General features: G+C 38.4%; 1 protein-coding gene across 1 annotated transcript in view; it reads right to left on the reverse strand.

The window, feature by feature from the left end:
• Positions 1 to 1,758: 1,758 nt before the first annotated feature.
• lias (lipoic acid synthetase) overlaps positions 1,759 to 23,881 on the reverse strand; it is a 28,782-nt gene continuing 6,659 nt past the window's right edge. The window contains exons 5-11 of the mRNA XM_028801965.2: positions 23,192 to 23,348; positions 20,339 to 20,396; positions 18,530 to 18,658; positions 11,797 to 11,942; positions 10,579 to 10,649; positions 7,186 to 7,297; positions 1,759 to 1,899 (exon numbers count right to left, since the gene is read on the reverse strand). Of these exons, the coding sequence (XP_028657798.1) occupies positions 1,847 to 1,899; positions 7,186 to 7,297; positions 10,579 to 10,649; positions 11,797 to 11,942; positions 18,530 to 18,658; positions 20,339 to 20,396; positions 23,192 to 23,348 (726 nt within the window). The 3' untranslated portion in view covers positions 1,759 to 1,846. The remainder of the gene's footprint in view (positions 1,900 to 7,185; positions 7,298 to 10,578; positions 10,650 to 11,796; positions 11,943 to 18,529; positions 18,659 to 20,338; positions 20,397 to 23,191; positions 23,349 to 23,881) is intronic.

Here is a 23,881-nt window from a genome sequence, read left to right on the forward strand (position 1 = left end):
AAATGCCTGTAATTTTCTCTGACAGTAATACTGGCTTTGCTGTCCGTAATATGCGTTTAATTTTCTGTCACAACAGTGGGCAATCAGCAGATTCTCCCCAGCAACTGATGTAATATGCGCGAACTGATGTAATGTGTGAGACTTTACTGGGCCAAGCTTCTTAATCGCAAATCTGACATCCTCAGAGCGAACACTTGCACAACAACAAACACTAATCCCACCTCTTTGGGGAAGCTGGTCTCCGCGTCTCAGTACCCAATTGGATTTTTCGCGTTTTATGTTTTAGTCTTACCTCATTTACTGAAATCCGATTGGATCGGCCGCGCGATATTTTATATCTCCCGCCCTCTCTGTCTTATGTGACGCGTCAGGTGGCCTTTGAAGCATCACACTGTGCCCCCGCGCAAGCGCACTTCACCAGAAGACACACACACACGAACACTGGACACACACAGGGGTTTTATTAAAGAGGATATGGCACTGAAAGAATCTTGCAGTAAAACCAGAGGTCCATTTTCTCTTGTAGTGCCTTTATTATATGTTTAAAAAAATTCAGAGTACTGTAAGCCGTTTAGCATTAAGCAGTTCTCTGCTTTTTGACAGTTGGGGCAGTGCACTGCACTGGGCACACCGTCACACATACTGTGCCTTGCTACGGTAGATACATCCATGCACTGCATTAATTAATAAGCCACATCTGTTCATTCAAAACAGCCAAAATCTAACTAATTCATAACAATATTAAAGTGCACCCACTGAAGGCAAATTACCCAAAAGACAAAAGGGGTTCATTTCATCTAAATTTACAGCAATGGTGAAACTCAGGCCTCGGGGTGAGTGCTGGCCTGACGCTGCGGCTTTAGCCATTTGCAGCCGCTACATTATGTCACGTCATGTCAAAGTGTCAGCACTGTGAACGAGAACGACTAGTCCAGCATGTGCAGTGGTCAGTAAGATCACCGACTGGTTTACATATCAGTTTAGAGAGTTTCTGGTTGGTGGGTTGCATCATAGGAAGTGGGCTTTTTTTTGTCATTCTTGGGTTAATGTGTGTAACGTGTCAAACAAATCTGAGAATTGTAAAGGTGTTTTACGTTTCAATGTACTTTGAAAGAAAACTGAAATTTGCCAGACAACTGACCCACAGCACAGTGTGGCAAACATAACAAATGCAAACACTGGGGATGAATAAACTTGGAAAAAAGTGAATTGGGAATCCTCATTGTGAAAGACTTGGTAAAAAGGTGCCATGCTACTTTATTGCTAATATGTAACAGCGATGATTACGTAGACTTTCTTTTAAACAATCGCAGGCTAAGAAGCCATTTACTTATTTGAACTTTTTGAGAGTGAAGTTTAAATATGTTGTTATCAATCTAAGAGCGCAAACTAGAAAGGCAGCAAAAAGCTGGGAGCAGAGAGCTTGAGGCGTTATGAGGTGAGCCCCAAAGCGGGCTGCACTGCCACTCAGATGGTTAAGCCTTACTTGTGAAGCTAAAATCAAAAACAATTAAAGTCACTTTGGTGATGAGCGTTGGAGTGCCAGTGCTGTAGGAAGAGAGGATGGAAGATGAATGACCTTTTAAAAGGCTGTACAGCAATGGCAGGTTATTTTCAAATGCATACCAATAATTCAAAAATGGATCAAGCCAAAGACTTCTCTTATTTCACTTATTATTACTATTTACAAATTAAACACAGCCCACGTTGACTGAGATTTCAGATGGTAGTTGTCTTGTTCCCAGATGTCCCATTCTCTAGATGAGCTTCATAAAGTGCCTGTGTTGCGCAGGTCACTGGTTAATATCCAGCGAACATACGCTGGCTGCATTTTCCTGACCCTCAGTTACATACATTCTTGTTTTCTCTTGTCAATCAGATTCTTCAAGAAGAATTCACCTTGAAATAGAAAAGTAAATAAAATTCAAAACCCCAAATCAAACACTCATGAGTGAAAGGCTGCTCACTGGCAGCATGTGAAATACTAGAAATATTAGGAAAACAGCGTGTCCATTCTAGTGAAATCATAAATCACGAGTGTCGAACTCCAGTCCTGGAGGGCCGCAGTGGCTGCAGGTTTTCATTCCACCATCTTCTTCATTAGTGACCAGTTTTGGCTGCTAATTGACTTCTTTTGCCTTAGTTTTAATTAACTTGACTCACACCCCTTAGTTGTCTCTTTTTCCTTTATTAGCAGCTAAACAATAATGAGACGCCACACGACCAGCTAATCTGTGCCCATATCACAATATCTGGAAATAAAGAAGGGTGGAGGTCTCAGTAAGGCTGATCTGCTCTGGTCCCCAAAACATTTTGTCAGTGTTCTTAGAAAAAAACAGAAAATCAACAGTTTTGGAAATGTCTGCTGTGGCAGAATGAGAGCAGCAACAAGCCATTGAATTAAATAATGGGTTTAATAACAGCAAGAATCGACTTCTTATTAAGAAACTGGTTGGAGTTTGAAGCCCCAATTTAGTTGGTCATCTGCTCATTTCATGTCTCATTTCTGTTTGGCTGTCATTTAATGGTGAAAAGAATCAATTCAGAGGACTGAAATCTTAAAAACAGGGTTATTAAACTGAAGGGAAAAGAAGTTAATTAGCAGTGAAAACTGCTCACTGAAGGGTTAGAATGAAAATCTACAGCCACTGCGGCCCACCAGGCCTGGAGTTCGACATCTGTGTTATAAATCGTTTTGATCAAAAACATGTTCAGATCAGAAGCTAAAATATCAGTCTTTACACCACCCTTCTTGCCAATGCATGCTCACTCAGCTCTACACAAACTCCCTTTTGAGCAGGAGCCACGGAGCAGAAGAGCCCTAATCCAGAGTTTTCACTGCATCTTTGTCTTGCCATGCCATACTTCCACCATTGGCAAGCAGTGTGGCAGAGCAGTTAAGGAACTGGACTGTCAAGCTCAAGGTGTTTTATTCAATCTACTGAGTTGCTGTGTATACCGTTAGCCACTCACTCAGTTCCAACAGTACATAATCGCTGTAAACAAACGTCCAAATTATCTTAACTTGTGAAGTGCTTAGGGTGGCATTTGCTGCCAAAAGATGAAGTTTCAATGGCTCACGTGGGTTGGGACTTGCACTACTAAGATGTTTGTTTCAAACAAGTTTGGAGTCTTGCTGATGTGAGAATTGCAGACTGCCTAGATCAGGGCTTCTCGGCCAGTGGGTCATGGGATACTATTGTTTCTAATGGACCCCAAACTCGACGATCATGCTTGATTCAGCAGCATTGCAAAGACACTTACAAGGGAAAAAGTAGGTCGTGACACCAAAATGAGTGATAAACACCGGCCTAGATCATTTATAACGAGCAAGAAAACGAATGGATGTTGTAACATTCGGGAGCATTTAGAAATTTGGTTAGCTGGTCTGAGCATTTTAAATTTTCTAGTCACTTTTTGATAAAAGTTTGTTTATTACATATTTTTCCAATGGTGTGTCATATTCAAAAATAACAGTGATAATTGACTGTAATTACATATACTAGTAGCATACATATAATGTGTTTTTAGTACCAGTTTACAATATCATGTGGCTGAAATTGCTTTCACAGACAGCAGATTCCAACTTAAGTGATGAAAAGATTCATGTGCCATTGTTGTTGGGTGTGGAGGGTTGTAGCTAATTATAGTTCAAATTCGTTTAACATACATTTTTCAAATAAGTACCTAAAGGAGATTTAAAATCTGTGCTGATGTCTGAACTCAACAGACAGCAGGTCATTGTGGTGCTCTGCCATTAAATTACAGTGTCAGTGAAATTGTGAATCATTGTAATCATTACATAAAGCAGCCATATTAATTGGTTTCAGTGTAAACAAAGTACACGTTTAGTGAGTGTAGCACGACATGTCATTGAGCAATCTTTAATACATTTCTACATAAGTTAAATGGATTTTTGTAGGTTTACAGACATGAACATCATGTCACGTACCCGCTTTGATTTCACAGAGCAGAAGAAGTGAGTCGCTGTGACTGAATCAGCCGTGCAACCGCACCGATGAGTGTGGGATTGAGTGGAGGCAGAAGCCAGACTGTTAGCAGAAAGATGGACGTGGCTGTCGCAGTAGGGGCTTTTTACATTATATGTGAACGCACCGGTGGCGCAGTGGTAGCACTGCTGCTTCGCAGTTAGGAGACATGGGTTCGCTTCCCAGGTCCTCCCTGTGTGGAGTTTGCATGTTCTCCCCGTGTCTGTGTGGGTTTCCTCCCAAAGACATGCAGGTTAGGTGCATTGGCGATCCTAACTTGTCCCGTGTGTGTGTGCGCCCTGTGCTGGGCAGGGGTTTGTTTCCTGCCTTGCGCCCTGTGTTGGCTGGGATTGGCTCCAGCAGACCCCTGTGACCCTGTAGTTAGGATATAGGTGGCCGGACGATGGATGGATGGATGTGAATGCACCTAAAATAAGTTGTTCAGTTCCAATTTTCAAACACAGATAACAAACAGAAGAAGCTTTCAGAGATGGGAAATTGTAAATAAAATAGCAGGCGGGAGAATGCAGAGTGAGAGAAGACGTCAAACTCAATAAGAAATTCAATTGTCCACGACGACACTCTTTACAAACCTTTGCCCCTAACTTCACTGTGGTTCGGTCCTCTCTCTCTCTCTCCCCACTGACTTCCCCTTTCTCCTGGAATGTTAGGTTTTGCTTCAGAAATTCCTATTACCAATTCACGAAACTTCAAATGCTTCATAGAACATATACCTTCTACTGGGTCCTTCCTCTGATTCACTTTGCCACACTTGTTCCACTGGTTTGCCTGGCAAACCCCTCGTTTTCTGTCTGCCATCCTCTCCCTTGGTTCCTTTCTTTAATACACTGGTGCCCCAGACCCTCCTCTTGTCAGGCTGCTACATTACAAGCTGTCTCAGTTGTGACCAGTGCATTCTGGTACTTTATCCCTTTTTGACAATTGGTGTTCTTCAGTTTAATTTGTCTTCAACTATCCTCATCCCTAAATGAATCAGGAGTCTGGTCTGCCCCAGCTCAGTCCGGGTCCCTCTGGTTTCCCTTTCCTTTTATTCACAAATGTGTCTAATTTGGTCTTTGCTCCTCGGACCTATGAGGGTTTATTTAGAGGTAGGTGTGGCCCTGTGGATTACATGGCTTTCTGTCCTTCTACGAGAGCTTGTCCTTGTCTTTTTTGTTATGTACCTTGTTTTTCAAATTGGAGGAGTGGCCTTGCACTTAACAAAGCCACCACTGTTGGGAAAACATCATGAAACTGCAGGCCACCCCAGCTTTCAGACATTTATTTCTCTTTGTAAATATAATAGCCTTTATAAAAATCAAAAACCCTTCTTACTAGTCATGATCATCCTCTCCAAGGCCTCACTGCTCACTGCTTTTGAAACAGTGCAATATATTACAGGTCATTCTCCTTGGCAATCGGTATTGTATCTTGAGCTGATGAATTAATGCACATGATTTTACAACTGTTGTGAAGGACTGCCGCTCTGCCCACGATTGGTACCACGTGCTGCCATCATAGGCCTTAGCCCTAAAGCAGACGAGCAGAAGCTGGACTGTTTCATTTTACCCATCACTTCCCGTTTCCAGATTTTGAAAACACAAAAGAAAGCACCACCAGTTAATCTGTACCATATTATGGATTCTCTTACTGCACACATACTGTACACATGTTCACATATACACTGTATTTACATGTGACAAAGTTAGTACAACTCATGAAATGTTTTTTTCTTTTTCAATATATGTGGACATATCAAGATTTGATCTTCAGTATATTTAAATAAAGGTGATCTAATATAACAAACATCATGCTATGCTTACATTGTATAGTCCTTTGTATAATTTAAGTAAAGATAAATGGAAATTTCACATGTTGAAAAAGTACAGACACCCCTACATTTATCACTACTTAAAATTAGGATCAAGAGCAAATGATCGTTAGAGAAGATCTTGTCTTATTTAAGCCTCACACGTGTTGTTTGGTTTGCTCTTTATTGTTGAAGTGTGTGTTGCCACCATGCTGAGGTGAAAAGAGCTCTCTTGCGTCTTCAGAAAGAAGGTCAGAGATGCCTAGGAGTCTGGGAAGTGATTTGAAATGATCTCTAAACAACTGGAAACCAACCATACCACTCTCTACAAGATCCGCTACAAGTGGAGATGATTTTAAACCACTGCCAAATTGTCCAGTCCAGACCACCCCAGCGAGCTCACTCTGAGTGCAGAACTTAAGATGCTGAAAGATGTCTCAAAGAACCTCAGAACTTCATCACAAGGCCTATACGTAGCTCTTGTCACTGTCCATGTCAAAGAAGGAGTAAGGTTTGCCCATGGACGCCTAGGTAAAGACCAGAATTTTTGGACGCGTGCTCTGGACAGATGAGGCAAAAATAGTTATTTGGCCACAGTACCAGAAGATGTGACTGGCAACAGTGTTTGACCAGCAGGGCCTGATACCAGTATTATGGTGGAAAGGTTTTAGTTTGGGGATACTTTGCTGGGCAGCTCACCATCATAACATCCACTATGAATTCTTCACTGTAGCAGAGGGTGCTGGATCATAATGTGAGACCATCTGTCAGATGATTGAAGCTCAACTAAAAATGGTGGATGTCGCAACATGATAGTGAGTCCAAGCATGCCAGTAAGTCCACCAAGGAATTGTTGAAGTGAGAGAAACCAAGTCAAAGCCTGGATCTGAACCCCATCAAGGTGCTGTGCTGCTTTGAAAGGGGCTGTGCATGCAAGACACCCCTCAGGCATCACACAGCTGAAAGAATTCTGCTTGGAGAAGTGGCAGACACTTATAGGAAATTCCTACTTGAGGTCGTTTCTGCCAAAGAGGGCTTAATGCCCGCTATTACAGCCAACGCTCTAATACTTACTTTGCCATACATGAAAACAGTGTATCTGTTCAGTTTTTTTAAAATAACATACTGCAAAGTCAAATGTAATTTTTGTTTTCAGTTACATCACCTTTATCTAAATATACTGTTTAAATAAAGACCAAATCTTGACATGTCTACATGTGGTAAAAAAAAAAAAGCTAACATATTTCGTGGGGCGTACTTACTTTTTCACAAACACACTCCTGTCTATTCACTCAGGAGATTTCGGACTAACAAGGCCATCCATGTCAGTTGTAGTTTTCAGTCCGGTCTCTGCAGCCCACCCAGTGACTGCCACAATATGCCTACCTGCTTTATAAGAGGAGCGCACCAGGGGGCCACTGGCTGTGTACAGGAATCCCAGCTCGGTCCCTATCTTCTCCCAGTACTGAAACTTTTCAGGAGTAATGTACTCTTCCACCTAAAAAGTACAAAAAAAGCTTTACATTTTGTCACATCATTTTTATAAACTATTGAACTGACTTGGTGGATTCGAAATGGCTTTTTGTTAACAAAATAATTTACTTCTGTTTATTTGGACTTTTAATAAGGTGCCCCCCCCCCCCCATTTTTTTGTCTGCAGGTGTCCTAAACTCTTTTCATTTGTACTCATTCATAGAATTGTTTCACGGTGTATGAGTTTTGCTAAGTCAAACTGCTTCAATTACAAGTTTAAGTCCTATAATCAAATCAAATATAAAAAATGGAGCAGAATGGATCTCTGAGCCCACTGTGTCACCTTGCATAGTAATACCAGATCACAACAAACAACCTGATATGCCCACTCAGAGCCACACAGCTTAAGTCAACGCTGTAATGGAAAGCTCAACGTTCAATCACTTTTACTCTGCCCTTCTGTGACGGCTACAGCATAAACAGTCTAGCTGGGCTCACCGAGCCTCCTTATCCTTGCCAACTTCTCCCAGTGGAGAGGCACCCAGGGGTCTTCCTAACTATCTGTCCAAACCACTTCAACTGTGCAGTGGTACAACTCCAAGGTCCTGCTGTATTGCTGTGCTCCACACCTTGTCATGGAAGGTGAGCCCAACAACAATGCCCAGAAACCTAACTGTGGTCGTTTACACTCAGTTACGGAGTTCAAGACCACGGCTACACGCTGTGATACAGGCTGATCAGCAAACTCAAAGTTTGACTAAGGATTTATTAGGCTCATGCTTCACCTCCATATCGGATACAACAACCATAAAATTGCTAATGCTGCACAGATCTGTCCATGAGGTGAAGTATGAGGATCACATGCAGTGTCAGTCAGGTAAAAGTGGAGAGTCGCGAGGATCCAGACACACTAGACATTGGCAAAATATTACCATCACTTAGGACAAACCTAAAGCAGATATCTGGCCAAATTCCGCCCCCCCCCCCAACCCCCCAATCTTGTTGTGACAGCATGGCTCAGATCAGAATCATTCAGCAAAGGCAAAAAATACAGAAAGGAAAACCTAACCTTCCCTCAATCTTCTTCTGTCAAACACATGACCTATGCAAACTTCTCATCCACAGCTCACTTCACAGAGGAGAGCCATGCTCTCCACCAGGCACTTTCAGCTCTAACAGGAGCCACAGTGTCACTGGCAAGTATGTCACTAACAATACCCTCGTATCTGGTCCCTCTGGTAAATTTAATATTAAATAACTGGCCTCTTGCATCTAAAAATATTATTTATTGCATTTATCGTAGGACGTGCCCAGTCATCTGCACAAGTGAAACAGAGAGACAGCTAGCTGACTGTTTCAAATCAAAGACCTTACAAAGCCTACCGTAGAACACTTGACATCCCTTAATCATTGCCATACTGATTTCTGTTTGTGTTCTTTCACAGGGCATCAAACTGAAGAAGCTAAGCTCATTCTCAGCCTGGGCTCACAGATTTCTTCAGGTCTTAATGACAAACTAACTTTTGAATCTCTCCCTTCATCTTCTCAAGTGGTAGCCTTTTCTCACTCTACCCTGGAGTCAGTCCATCCATCCTCCTACTTATTTTTCTTCCTTTTCAAATGCTCACCTCATGATGGCTGCACAACTGTAACGTTGCGTCTTTAATGTTTTTTTTTCCTTTACAGATGCATGTTAACACAGCCCTTAACTAACTCTGGTCACTATTGTGGTAAAAGGTGTTTTTTGAATTATAAAAGACATTTTCCTGTTGATATCTTACACTGTTCCTATAAATAGAAAAGTTAAGTCTGACTACATATAAACTTTAATAGATGTTACAGCTTGTCTGGGGTTAGGAATTTGCTCAGGGAGTCACTCCTCTCTCATCCATACACCCCCTCTGAGATGGCAGAACTCAAGGCCTTGGGATTCACAGCCACCTCATCTGCCGCTGTACTGCTGGAGATCTGCTTTGCTCATGGGGGAACGAGTGTAACCAGTTTAGTTGCTGTAACCAGCAGTTGCACAAGAAGCCCCTTTGAAATCAGCATCCATTCTACCTCTGGCTGAGAGAGAACTCCTTTGGAACTACAGCAGAACTTGCTGCTTTTCATTTCAGTGGCCAATACTCAATTCTCCAGGGAGGACATGTGGCTGGGTGGGGTGGACCCTGTAATAAGTGTATAAGTTTAATATGTCACTGTGCTCTGTGCAAATATATTTTATAAATCTGGCTTTATCTACTCACATGTACAGAGCCAGATTTAGCACAGGGGTTCACCATTTAAGAACTGCTAGGCAAAGCATAAGAGAAGACAGATAAACTGCATCCTCTTTGCCTTCTTTGAAATTGTATTATCCACCTAAGTGGGGGCCTGCACATGAAGAAAGAGTATAAAGTCTTGGAACATTGCCCGGCACACCTTTGAAGCCGACGGACGGATGGGAGATAATGTCATCCGATCCTGAAAATCCTTCCAACACAGTGGCGAAAATGGCAGACAACACATCAGGCCCCCACTCCTGAACTGGGTTCTTGCCATTGGCTTCCTTCGTCTGTTATGCAGCGTAAGTCGTCATTAAAGAAAGCCAAGTTATTTCTTCTATGTGATTTCTTACTGCCGTATCACTAAGGGAGGGGTATCACCTTTTAATATCCTATCTATATAGATTCGGGTTATGTAACATGCTACAATTACAAAAGAACTCATTCCAGCAAGGGGGCTAACGCTCCTGTTGGATACAGACCCTGATCAGAGACATGGTTAAAATGAAGCAAACACAGACAAGGAGAAAAGATCTGAGCTGTTAAGAATGGACTGAACAGTGCATTTTCTACATTCATACAATGCTACTATTGACGTGGCCTTCACGTGTCACACTTCCATTAAATGATCTAATGTGCACTATTGATAACATTTTTTTGTAAACAATACAAAATTTGGGCAGCACGGTGGCACAGTGGTAGCACTGCTGCCTCGCAGTAAGGAGACCTGGGTTCGCTTCCTGGGTCCTCCTTGCGTGGAGTTTGCATGTTCTTGTGTCTGCGTGGGTTTCCTCCCACAGTCCAAAGAGATGCAGGTTAGGTGCATTGGCGAACCTAAATTGTCCCTAGTGTGTGCTTGGTGTGTGGGGGTGTGTGTGTGTGCCCTGCGATGGGCTGGCGCCCTGTCCAGGATTCGTCCCTGCCTTGTGCCCTGTGCTGGCTGGGATTGGCTCCAGCAGACCCCCGTGACCCTGTAGTTAGGATATAGCGGGTTAGACAATGACTGACTGACTGACAATACAAAATTCAAAGCACTAACCTTAAGATGTCGTTTTGTAGGCTGCATGTATTGTCCTAGGGTTAAACAATCAACACCTGCCTCTCTCAGTTCTGTAGAAAACAAAACAGAATTTTAATGTCTTTACATGATCACAATTCTAAAAATAAAGTTGCATTATAATTTTAGAGAAGGCAGCTTCTGACTTTAATACTGTGTTCAAAGGCCTGGTACAGCATTGATGTGGCCCACCAACTCAATGCCTGACATTGGCACAGGTACTCAGACGCCCATGGATTTTCTGAATTTTCCTTTTTCCAGTATACAGTTACCTGCAGTAGGGAGAATCAATGCCCTCGCAAACACACACACACAAGCTCTGTTTAGAGTGGTTATTTAACATAACATACACATCTTTGGAATATGATAAGTAACCAGAATGCCAGAGACAGAAGATTACGCCAGCTCCACAGTAAAACTGCAATGTTAAATACGTAACATAATGTCACTCAACATGGATACCAAACATTTTGAGAAATTAACCAATACACAGTGGGAGTAGCTTCATGAATGAATGAAAGAAAAAACACAACAAAACCACATATGAGCCAAAAGAAAGAAAAAAAAGCAACACCTTGTTTTTTAAAACTCTCCATGCCGCTAAGATCTCGAACTTCTAGCTCGTCAGGGTAGGAGTCTCTACAAACATGGTAAGGACTGCAGCACTGCCTTTCTGAGAATTGTTGCTGACACCCTATGGCAGGAGGTTGTTAATAATGCATAATGCTAGGTGGGGGAATACTAGTCCTTAGCACCCCCTACCTGTACCTCTAAACATCCGTCAGTCATGGCCTGCTTGTCCATCTGTCAGAGTCTACACTCACTATGGGGAATATTAGATTTTTGAGTGAATCTGTTAAGCAGGCAAACTAAAGAATAGAAGTGGGGAAATAAAGAGACAAATTAACACACATTTGCAACTCAGACTGGATTATTTCCAGTAATTCTTTAACTAAAGAGACCTTATTTGCCGTTTCTTCATGGCTGCTATAGCAAGGGAGGCTTCAATATAGTCTATTATGACTTTCTTTAGACATGTCATGTTTAGTCAAAACTGGAAAAAAAACAGTAAAATCAAGTTCAAAGTTGAAATGGTTCTTTACTGCTGGTTTACATCATGCAATTTCACACTCAAGCAAAAAGAAACGATCAGAAATAATATACTGCATTATACAAAGTATTCTGTGTTGTTAAACTTACCTGTTAAGGTTGAGTAAACTTGTTTATCGGTTTCTCCCAGCCCCAGCATTATAGAGGTTTTTGATAAAAGAGCAGGTTTCACCTTTTTTGCATGTTTCAGGACACTCAATGACTGATCAAAGTTTGCTCGAGGGTCACGAACCTGCCTGAAATCAGATAGCACAATTTAACCAACAATTAAACTTTCTTTTTTTTTTAAAACCAAGATCAACTGCTTTAAAGCTCTTTGAAACATGGGTTTGTTCTTTAATGCACTGTGTAGTGCGGAGGCGCTTATCTAGCATTAAATCATTTTAATCTCAGTTTTCTAAGACTTGAACATTATCGTTTAATCATTTTTTTGTGGTGACTACCTTAGTGTTTTCCAATATATAAAAGTCTTTTTTGTCGGAGTAATAAAGTACTTCAGATACTTTCAGCACCAGAGGCCACCTGGAATTTCAAATGACAAATATGTAAATAAGAATTAGTGGGAGTAAAGGCAAAAATGCAGTCTACTCTACCACAGCACTGACCAGCATGTTTAAAAATGCAGCAGTTCATTACAGTATTGCTTCTTCTACAGCCTTCCTCCCTTATTTGCATCTGCTCTACTTTAGTATCCACTTTTCACAAAAAAAACATTTTCACATGGATAGTAAATAAATGTAAAGTGCTCAGGACTCATCAAAACCCCAAAAAGCACATTAATAATATAATGCCTACCCTTGTAAAGCAACCACATGTGAACAATCGTATGAAAATGTCTCCCTGAAAACATAACAGATTCTGTGTCTGCTGATGAAAGCTCTGATTTGACATTGCTGTTGGCAATCAAAAAGATTCACAGCAATATGCACAAAAGCAAAACATTTTTCAGTTTGAAGTACCCTATCAGGACTACACCGTAGAGATGATGACTGAATTCCTTTACTTTCTGATTAGATACCTAGTGTGCACCTCAAAGCATGGGATTTGGAAATAAATGGGATTTTTTTTTGGGACTGGTCCATATTTTCCATAAATGTTTGTTTTTTTTACTAGCAAACACTTTCTGGCTGACTGATCAAAGCATCATCCAGGTGTCTTATAAACTAAAACTGGCTAATATCCAAACATGCTTTTGTAACCAAGTCAAAATCAACAACAAATAAAAACTGAGAGGCTTCTATTGATTTTATTGGTTATATTCTACGATTAAAAAAAAAACAAACAAAAACTCTTAAACCTTTTTTTGTACATTAAACTACAATAAAGCATTGCATTCTGACTATGTGCATGTTAGGAAACGAAGCTTCTACAGATAAATTATATTGGTCACTTTAATTGAAAAATGTACTGACATTGCTCAATTAAAAATATCAGTAACAAGTAAAACTTGAGCTGAGGTCTCATAGTTTTCATACTCTTTGTCTGTACATTTAGCATTCATTTGCTCAGAGGTTGATGCGCTTGCTGCTTCCTGAGCAGCTCTTCTTTCCTCCACCCTATCAGCCCACTTCTTCTCTTCTTTCATCTGCATCTTTTCACACTAAAAGTGATAAGTCAGTGTTTATGTTGCAATTATTTAGTATTTTTTCCTTAATTTTTGACTTAAGCTGGCACTTAAGTCTTCAATCTGCCTCAAGAATGATTTAAGATATGAAGAGGTAGGAGAAGTGATGGCGAAGGTGGTAGGGATGGGAACGGCACCCACACGCATGTGCCGCCCTGCTGGCTGCTGCCGAGAGTTGATTCTCCAATAAAATAAAATAAAAAGAGGAATAACCTTGGAGGTCGATCATCACCTTAAAAGCGGATAGTAGCCGTCACATTGTATATGTGTACCAAATTTCAGGTCATTAGGTCAAACGGTTTGCGAGCTACAGGGGATTTAAAATCCTGGACAGACAAATGAACAGCCACGGTGGCATATTATAGACAAATAAATAGCCACGGTGGCATATTATATGTAAAGATCAGTCAAGAGTGCTGATAATGCCTGATATTCAAATGCTGACCTTCAAGCAAATACAGGTCATTTTAATCCTTCTGTGTGCTAATATTAGATATTAAAACAAAATATTACACAGACATATTACTCCTTTATAGACCTACTGAGACATACTCTTCGCTCATAATTTAATCCAATCAACCTTCACCTGACCCTTCACGTGACTTTAAAATTTATAAAATTTTAGCCAGCACCCATACCATAGGTCAGAACAGCTCATTCACCTGAAGCTAAGCACGTCCAGGCCCGGCCAGTACTTGGATGGGAGACCTAGATCTAGGAAAAGCTTGGATTGCTGCTGAAAGAGGTGCTGGTGAGGCCAGATGGGGGCACTTACCCTGTGGTCTGAATGTGGATCCCAATGCTCCAGTGCAGCGATGGGAACACTGGGCTGTAAAAATGGCACCGTCCTTCAGATGAGACGTAAAACCAAGGTCCTGACTCTCTGTGGTCATAAAAGATCCCTGGGCATCCTTCGTAAAGAGCAGGGTGTATCACGATGTCCAGGCTAAACCCCTCCATGGCCTAGTCGTTCTGGTCCCCTAATCATTCCCTCTTTCTCACTCACCGCTTCACCACCTAATAGCTAATGTGTGGTAAGTGTACTGGTGTAATAATGGCTGCGGTGGCATCATCCAGGTGGGTGCTACACATTAGCAGTGGTTGAAGTGGCTCCCCACTCACTGAAGAGCAGTGAGAAAAACGCTATATAAATGTAAAGAATTATTATTATTAAAATTGGGAAACACTTTAAGGTTTTATACCTGCTTATACTTTGCCAACATTTGACAGATGTGCTGCTTTCATAAGAAAATGTTAGATCTAATTATTAATAATGGTTTAATTGTAATCTCCTCTCCTCTATACAAAGCCATTACATATTGTAACCTTGTACATTTAATCTGCAAAATGGCCACTATCAGGTATTTATACAATCTGCCTGCATATCGTAATTTTTATTTACAACCTCCCCATTTCAATTGATTTTTTGTTGATTTCCAGCTGAATGAGAACGGATATATTGTACTTGTGGACTCTGATTTGCAGCACTCAATATTTGATGTTACACTGCTAACTAAAATTATACAATATGCTTAAAGAATGTGAAAAAGTACATCATCAGCGTGTTAACTTTCTGTCCACTCTCTCTTAAGGGGCATTGAAAAGGCCATTTTCTGGACTTGGCTAACACACTACTATTTCTGACACAGGTACAAGATTCGCACTGTTAGGAAGAAGGCTTTAATTACAGTCAGTTTAAAGCAGATTACATGAAGCGGCAAAAATCTTTTCTTGCATTCTCAAACCACCCACCTGTGCACTTTTTCTACTCTGCTTTATCTACAATATAGAAAACTAACATGTGAACATAGGAATCGAATACTGAAAATTATAATAGATATACTAAATGCACAAACAATAAGTTAACTAAGGCTTCATGTATAACCTATTAAATCTCTTTGTCTGACAATACGAACAGCATGTTATTACACTGCCTCGCAGTAAGGAGATCCAAGTTCGCTTCCCGTGTCCTCCCTGCATGGAGTTTGCATGTTCTTCCCGTGTCTGCATGGGTTTCCTCCCAGAGTCCAAAGACATGCAGGTTAGGTGCATTGACAATCCTAAAATTGTCCCGTGTGTGTGTGCTTGGTGTGTGTGTGTGCTCTTTGGTGGGCTGGCACCCTGCCCATGGTTTATTCCTGCCTTGCGCCCTGTGCTGGCTGGGATTGGCTCCAGCAGACCCCCGTGACCCTGTAGTTAGGATATAGCGGGTTGGAGAATGAATGGATGGATGTTATTACATGTTTCATTATCTTGCATCCAGGGCAAAACACAGATGCTACAATAGATACCTGGTTTTTTAATCTGAGGTATTACCACAGGGTACTTTTTTAAAATGAAAACAGTCGTAATATAATAAACACTATATATTGTAAAATGAAATCCTTGGTCCATTTTATGCCAGTCTGAAAAAATCATAATGTTCTAGTATAATCAATACGTTTTTGTTTACTTACCATTGACCTTGAAGTTTGTGTTCCTTGCAATTATTAAAATAACTGGGTCATATATTAAACTGATTGAAAATGACAATATAATGCAGAGTGCTAGTTCAACATACAAATCGGATATATAAGAATAAGATTCCAGGTCATTTTATATAATATCTATATAGTACATAAGCAGGTGATGGGTGTAACAGAGCAAGATGCAGAAGATATGGAAAAAGATATTCTGCTGTGCCAACCCCTAGTGGGAGCAGCCAAAAGATGAAGAAAATTGTATGTAACACAGTGATATCATGTGTAATTGTTTTCTCTTAAACAAAAGCACACAAAATCATTTTTATTTTACCTTTATAATTTGTGGAACAGGGACAGGTTAACTACCATGCTTCAACATAAACAACCTGTAATTAAAAAAACTGCCTTCTGATTTTTTAATGGGTGCTCTTCTACAACTATGACCATGCAATTGCTTTTTATAGAATTACACAGGTCTGTCTTAGTGGGATTATTTATATGGCTGATGTTGAATCTCTTCAGCTTTGGACATTCCAGGTGTTAAAATATATTTTTTACTGAAGGTTTCATGTTAAACAAAACAAAACAAACACACACCACCTACTATAATACTAAACCATTTTACAACAAAGCTCCACCTGCTGGATAAGAAGGATGCTTGCCAGAATTTGAGCGATTCTGGAAATTTCACTTTCAAATTAATTATTCTCTGTTGTATGACTCACTGGAGCCCTCTCCTGGTAGCTTTTAAATAACGAATTTACTGTCTATAAATTTCAGAAAACCAAAAAATGTACTAATACTTTATGGAAATCAAAAGCATTCACTCAAATTATTTGTTTGTCAATGCTAAATACATATTTATTTTAAAAAGGAACAATAGAAATCAGCAATTAACTTTTACAATGAATATTCATTGCTTGATCTTGCTTAATTTAATTTTACTCTTAAAGGCATGTTGCTTACCACTGTTTTGTCCCATATACAGTTGTGCTTGAAAGTTTGTGAACCCTTTAGAATTTTCTATATTTCTGCATAAATATGACCTAAAACATCATCAGATTTTCACTCAAGTCTTAAAAGTAGATAAAGAGAAACCAGTTAAACAAATGAGACAAAATATTATACTTGGTCATTTATTAAGGAAAATGATCGAATATTACATATTTGTGAGTGGCAGAAGTATGTGAACCTTCGCTTTCAGTATCTGGTGTGACCCCCCCTTTGCAGCAATAACTGCAACTAAACGTTTCCGGTAACTGTTGATCAGTCCTGCACACCGGCTTGGAGGAATTTTAGCCCATTCCTCCATACAGAACAGCTTCAACTCTGGGATGTTGGTGGGTTTCCTCACATTAACTGCTCGCTTAAGGTCCTTCCACAACATTTCAATTGGCTTAAGGTCAGGACTTTGACTTGGCCATTCCAAAACATTAACTTTATTCTTCTTTAACCATTCTTTGGTAGAACGACTTGTGTGCTTAGGGTCGTTGTCTTGCTGCAAGACCCACCTTCTCTTGAGATTCAGTTCATGGACAGATGTCCTGACATTTTCCTTTAGAATTCTCTGATATAATTCAGAATTCCTTGTTCCATCAATGAAGGCAAGCCATCCTGGCCCAGATGCAGCAAAACACGCCCAAACCATGATACTACCACCACCATGTTTCACAGATGGGATAAGGTTCTTATGCTGGAATGCAGTGTTTTCCTTTCTCCAAACATAACGCTTTTCATTTAAACCAAAAAGTTCTATTTTTGCCTCATCCATCCACAAAACATTCTTCCAATAGCCTTCTGGTTTGTCTCATGGTGGACTCATGAACATTAGCCAATGTGAGAGAGGCCTTCAGTTGCTTAGAAATTACCCTGGGGTCCTTTGTGACCTCGCCGACTATTATACGCCTTGCTCTTAGAGTGATCTTTGTTGGTCGACCACTCCTGGGGAGGGTAACAATGGTCTTGAATTTCCTCCATTTGTACACAATCTGTCTGATTGTGGATTGGTGGAGTCCAAACTCTTTAGAGATGGTTTTGTAACCTTTTCCAGCCTGATGAGCATCAACAACTCTTTTTCTGAGGTCCTCAGAAATCTCCTTTGTTCGTGCCATGATGCACTTCCACAAACATGTGTCGTGAAGATCAAACTTTGATAGATCCCTGTTTTTTAAATAACACAGGGTGCACACTTACACCTGATTGTCATCCCATTGATTGAAAACACCAGACTCTAATTTCACCTTCAAACTGTTAATCCTAGAGGTTCACATACTTTTGCCACTCACAAATATGTAATATTCGATCATTTTCCTCAATAAATAAATGACCAAGTATAATATTTTTATCTCATTTGTTTAACTGGTTTCTCTTTATCTACTTTTAGGACTTTTATGAAAATCTGATGATGTTTTAGGTCATATTTATGCAGAAATATAGAAAATTCTAAAGGGTTCACAAACTTTCAAGCACAACTGTAAGCCATGTACCACTTAAAAAAATCCAAATTGAGAATTTCCTTTCTAAACCTTGTAAACTTGTACATACATGGCAAATTAATTCCAAAGTATGTAATATTAACTACACATCTCTCATGTTTTAGTTTATTGTGAGCTGAATATCCTAGAACAACAGTATTGTCATGAGCAAAGTATTCCAAAAGGAACCTACCCTCCACTATGTAAAAAGTATAAGTATGTTATGCAAAAAATACTTTAAAAAGGTCCCAAGTTTCCCTTACCGCTGTAACTCTCTGACTGTTTCCACATTATGCGCATAAACATCTAATCCTGACAAAGCAACTTTCTCAACAGATGTCTTGTCACCTCTGAAATCTGGAGTTAGGCACTCAACTAGGATTTTTGAATTTCTGTAAAAAGAAAGAAAACAGAATAAAGCGAATCCCCTCAAAAAAGGTGCGAGCAACTTTGAATTGGGTCCATGAAGAAGAAAACAATGATTTATAATAAATATAACAAATAACTCATGATTACAATGCACAAAAATGATATGCATTACATTATGCACAAGTGTACAGTACTGTTCATAATCCTTAGATACATATCTCTCAAGTTTTAGAATTAATGGCTAACAAGGAGTTAATCTTGGAACACACCATGCATAAGAATGGTACGTGTGGTACGAGTCCTTTAAAATCACCCTGTATTTATTTGCATGGATACTTGGGCAATGATATGCATAGTGCATTATTTTTGCTTGCCTATTTATGATGGAGGCTCTGACTCTTGAAAAAACTATTTTACCATTTTAAATGTACTGTATAATATGCGCCACAGATAATTTTAGAGAAGGATGATATGATGAAATGACTGCACAAGCTGAAATAAGAATTTAATTGAAGATACATAAAGATAAAAGAATAGTATAAACACTGTATTCTATTATTCATTTTCTGGTGATGTTGTTTTATACACTCTGGTGATAGATGTTGTTAATAACTACATATGATACCTACAAAATAATTGTCTAGGAGAAACTTCTTTTCTGTATTTTGTCCTTCATTTCTATCAGAAAGGTATAATGATGCTTGTAATATATGAAAGCTATCACATGGCACTGTGAAAACATCAAATGACTGATATAGCTTGGCAGTCTTGAAATTACCGCAACATAAACTGCCGGAAGCCTACAGTGTTTTCTATACAAGGAATATCATGGCACACACTTTTAAAGTTTTTTAAAGCATGTTTTACAGAATAAAGTTATAAAATAAAAGACTGAACGGCCTAAGAAAAATTATGGCTGGAACATAAACTGCAGAGGTAGTTAGACTGGTAGAATATGTGTGTTTGTGATGCTTAAAATGAGCACAAAATATATTTTTGACACCACATCAACTAATGAAAGGCTTATCACATCACATTACATTATAGTCCAATTAAACACAAAGCAAGCAAGTATTAGTATATTTACATGACCAAAGGACACAATCATTCATCAGAAACTGTTACATTTCATAAATGGTAACTTTAAATTCCACAGCTTTCCAGGACCATATGTTCTTAAGTAAGCATTGGTGCCAGAGTTAAAAAAAAAAATATCTGCATTATCACAAGGACTGCACTATTTACTTATTAACCTTTTAAAAACATCAAAGAAGCTGTTAAGGTGAGATGTAATGCATGTAAACAAAAGTATCCATTAGAATATTTAATCAATGGAAAAACATATATGATTATGTACAGTATGTAAATGTAGGTCTTTAAAAAGCAAATATATTTAGATAGCTCACAATAAGGATATTTTTCTGCAAAAAACTATGATTCCATCCACAATTTAAAATATACTATAACTTTTTCCACATTAACTTAAAAAAACATTCATATACAGCTCAAATATTTTATAATAGAAAACTCTTTACTGATTCAATATGAAAAAAAAGTCTCTAAATACCAAATTTAGTGTTTGAGTATCTGTGTCTTATGTAAAAGGAATGAGTGGAATGTTAGTTTCATTGACTCAAACCATGGCTTTCTACACCCAGGTGAAGGAAATCTGGAACATTACTATTTAAATAAAACTGCCTTACCTTTCCTTTAAATATGAAACTGTTTTTGCAATGTGTTCTGCACCTCCATCAGCAATATCTGATTAAAATCAAAATGTATTACTTAGTATTCATATCCTTTTCACATGTAGCCGCTACTAATGGTGCATATTACCTGAGATTCAGATTTTACCAACAGAAAACTAACATATTATAATACACAGTCATTTAAGTTACAGCCTCTCACACACATAAAACAGGTAACATATATCCACTTGACAGCAGTTAAGTAACTGAGTGTACTTCATTTAAATAAAACACCATTTATTTTTTCTTGGCAACTGACTGATCCATCATTCATTAATAATATAGTTACATGTATTACATGACTTTTTAAAATTTTCTTTTTTAGGGCAAAGCTGGTATATTTCATATTTTTTGCAAAGGAAGGTAAGCCTTTTAAAGCATACACAGTTTGATTTACAATTACCTATACTTATTAGTGCAGTATTTTTTTTTAATTCTGTCCTAGATTTTTGTATTACTTGTTATATTCATCTGTTCCGTGTCATTATGTTAAAAGTTGTGAATATATACTGTATAGAGATAGATAATTTTATTTTATAAGTGGTTGTGTCAATATTAAACATGCAAGTTGTGATTGCATCATACCTGCTTACATTTTCACTTGTGAGATATACTTTTTTCAGTGTTATATTTTAAATTTGAGCAATAACAGTTACTATCATTATATAGGTATCCTAGTTTTTTTGTTTAATTCTTTCAAGGCAGATGTTGACTTGTGTCAAAATTCAGGGGCAGAGGATGAGAATCCACTGTAAACTGCGTTTAAACTCTCCATTTCGGTTTAGTTTGATTCTCTTTGCTACACGGAAGGTCAGCTTCACTGAGTTGACCTCAATTTCCTGAATCACACTCTGACTTGTCCGACTCCAATTTTGATGGAGTTTGAAAACAAACATGAGGTACAAAGCATCAGCCGGTCAGTTCCCAGCTGAACACGTTTGTGTAGCTGGTGTGCCTAAAAGTACGACCATCGCTTACGAGGACAAGTGGTACAAATCAGATTGCGTCTCACTGCAACTGTCACCGCCACCCACCTGCCCAGTGACGATGGCCATTGAGCCGCACCTGCACAACCGCTACTGTCAGAGATACCGAGCAGGCACCGACAGCAGCCACGGCACACAGCAACAGATGTTTTGTGTTGATTTATGTCTGAAACCATTGCTTTGCGTGCTTTTCAGAAAACTGCAATTTTTGGGAAAAAATATTCAGCCCTCAAACAGTTAAACTTAAAAGTCAATAAATATGCTATACACTAAACTATAGTATAAAATAAATATTTCTAACAATAACACAAAAGGATAGGTCAAATTATTGACAAGAAAGGATTACGTTCAAGATTAATGTTCTTGTCATGTGTACACAATACAGCAAGATTTTCACTTGCACGATTCCCAAAGACTAGTAAGGCCTGTAAAATCAGCAGCAGACAATGAATACACCACCATACTGTACATTAAATACAAACATCAGACAATACATACAGAATGCAAGAACGCATATTAGGTATACTCAGGCAGTAGTCTGTACAAGTGACCACTAAGTAACCTTATGACTTAAGGAGAAAAACTGTCCTCAAATCTAGTGGGGCAAGTACTAACGGTTTTTACCATTTGCCAAACATAGGAGGGAGAAAAGTGATCATGTGGGATGGCTGAGGTCTGCTTTCCTTTGAAAAGTAGTATACTGATGTTATAGAATTCTGAACAAATGGAGCTGTACTATTTCAACTGACTTTACTACCCTCTGTAGTGAAATTTGGTTCTAAGTTGAACAGTTGCCATACAAAGCCAATGATGAGAGGACTCCAGTGTGCACTTGTAGAGGTTCAGCAGTTATTATAAAAAAACACAACTAAGCAACTGACATATATACATACAGATTTCATGAACATATTTCTTTTTCAACCAATCTGAATACAGTAGCATTTTGTACTAGTGATTTTAGATTCAATTTGGAAAAAAAGTGCATTATTGAATATGAATAAAATATAAAAAGTATGAACAAAACTACAAACTGCAAATTTTATGTAAATAACTGAAGAAAAAACATTTTCTCGGTAATGTAGTAAAATATATTTAAAAAAAACAAAGTTTATGTACCAAATTTCAATTTTTTTTTTTACCACCACCTCACTGTGTGACCCTCATACATTATCTGCTTGTGCTTCAATAACACAAAAAAAACAGGTTAAAAATTACATAGGAAAAAACAGTTAATGAAATAATATTAATATCTAACTTTTCACTGGAATGAATTATTATTGAAATAATTATTATTATTATTGACAGCATTTAAGGTTTGGTTGCAAAAAACTGACTACATTCAGCTACATTCATAAATTTAAAAAATATATTATGAAAAAATTAGAATGAAACTTTGTGGCGCGTAAAAGGCATTTGGTCATCTGATAGTCCCTGCATACTGCAATTATATTCATTAAACATTTAATTATTCTGGATGTATTCCTACAGAGTGTTAACCTGCAGTATTTTCAACCTGATGTGATTTAATCTGAAATATTTTGCATATTTAGTTGGCAGTGGAAAAAAAACATCAGACACAGCTTAAGCTTTGAAGTAACTGAACAAAATTCTTGGAAGTCATCTAGTAATACAACGTTTAAGCAGCACATATCATATGTTGCTTTTAAAGTCTAACCTGGATTTTAACATTAGAAGTGTTGCAAACATCCCTAAGTATTAAAGTTACTGGTTTCTAAGTAGAAGTACTACTTTCTAAGTAAATACTGCAACATACACAATTATGATTTTTGTTTTTATTCTTTGAATTTTTACACGTACATACCATCTCGGTCTACTGAAGTCAGCACCACATAGTCCAGACCCCACTCAGCAATTGCTTTGGCTGTGTTGAGTGGCTCATCTGGGTCCAAAGGAGGAGGTTGTCTAGATGTTTTAACAGAGCAGAACCTACAGCCTCTTGTACAAGTGTCACCCATTAGCTATGGAATAAATATTTAGAATTTATGAAAAATCAACAAATTACTATTTCACATATTACTATAGATAAAATAAGGTGCTGAATCCACAAATACGTATTGTACAGTAAAATGTTGAACAGTAACAGTGCTACTTAAAAATAATCACTTTAGGTATCTGTGCTTCTGCAGAATGTCTTGTCGTTTTCCATTCATTAAGATGCAAAGTGTTTTATTCCACTTCTCTACTCCCCTAATAACTTTTTAATCAGATCTGAAATCAAGTTGTACTTTCTGGTATACTGAATATATTACATTAAATCCAATTAAACATTGTTAAAAGATAATTTTGGTATTTTTCATTTTAAAATTATTTCACCACAATCATGACAACTATTAATCATTAATTTATTTTAAATATTTAATTATTAGTCCTGACAATAACTAGAGTTATTTATTTGACACATGGAATTGTGTTCTAAAGTGAAGCTTATTTTATAAATTAAAAAAATATATCTAGCATGCTCTAACATTTTGTTAATTGGTGGTACTAGAGT

Source organism: Erpetoichthys calabaricus, chromosome 5 (genome assembly GCF_900747795.2).
Source record: "Erpetoichthys calabaricus chromosome 5, fErpCal1.3, whole genome shotgun sequence".
Taxonomy (NCBI): Eukaryota; Metazoa; Chordata; class Cladistia; order Polypteriformes; family Polypteridae; genus Erpetoichthys; species Erpetoichthys calabaricus.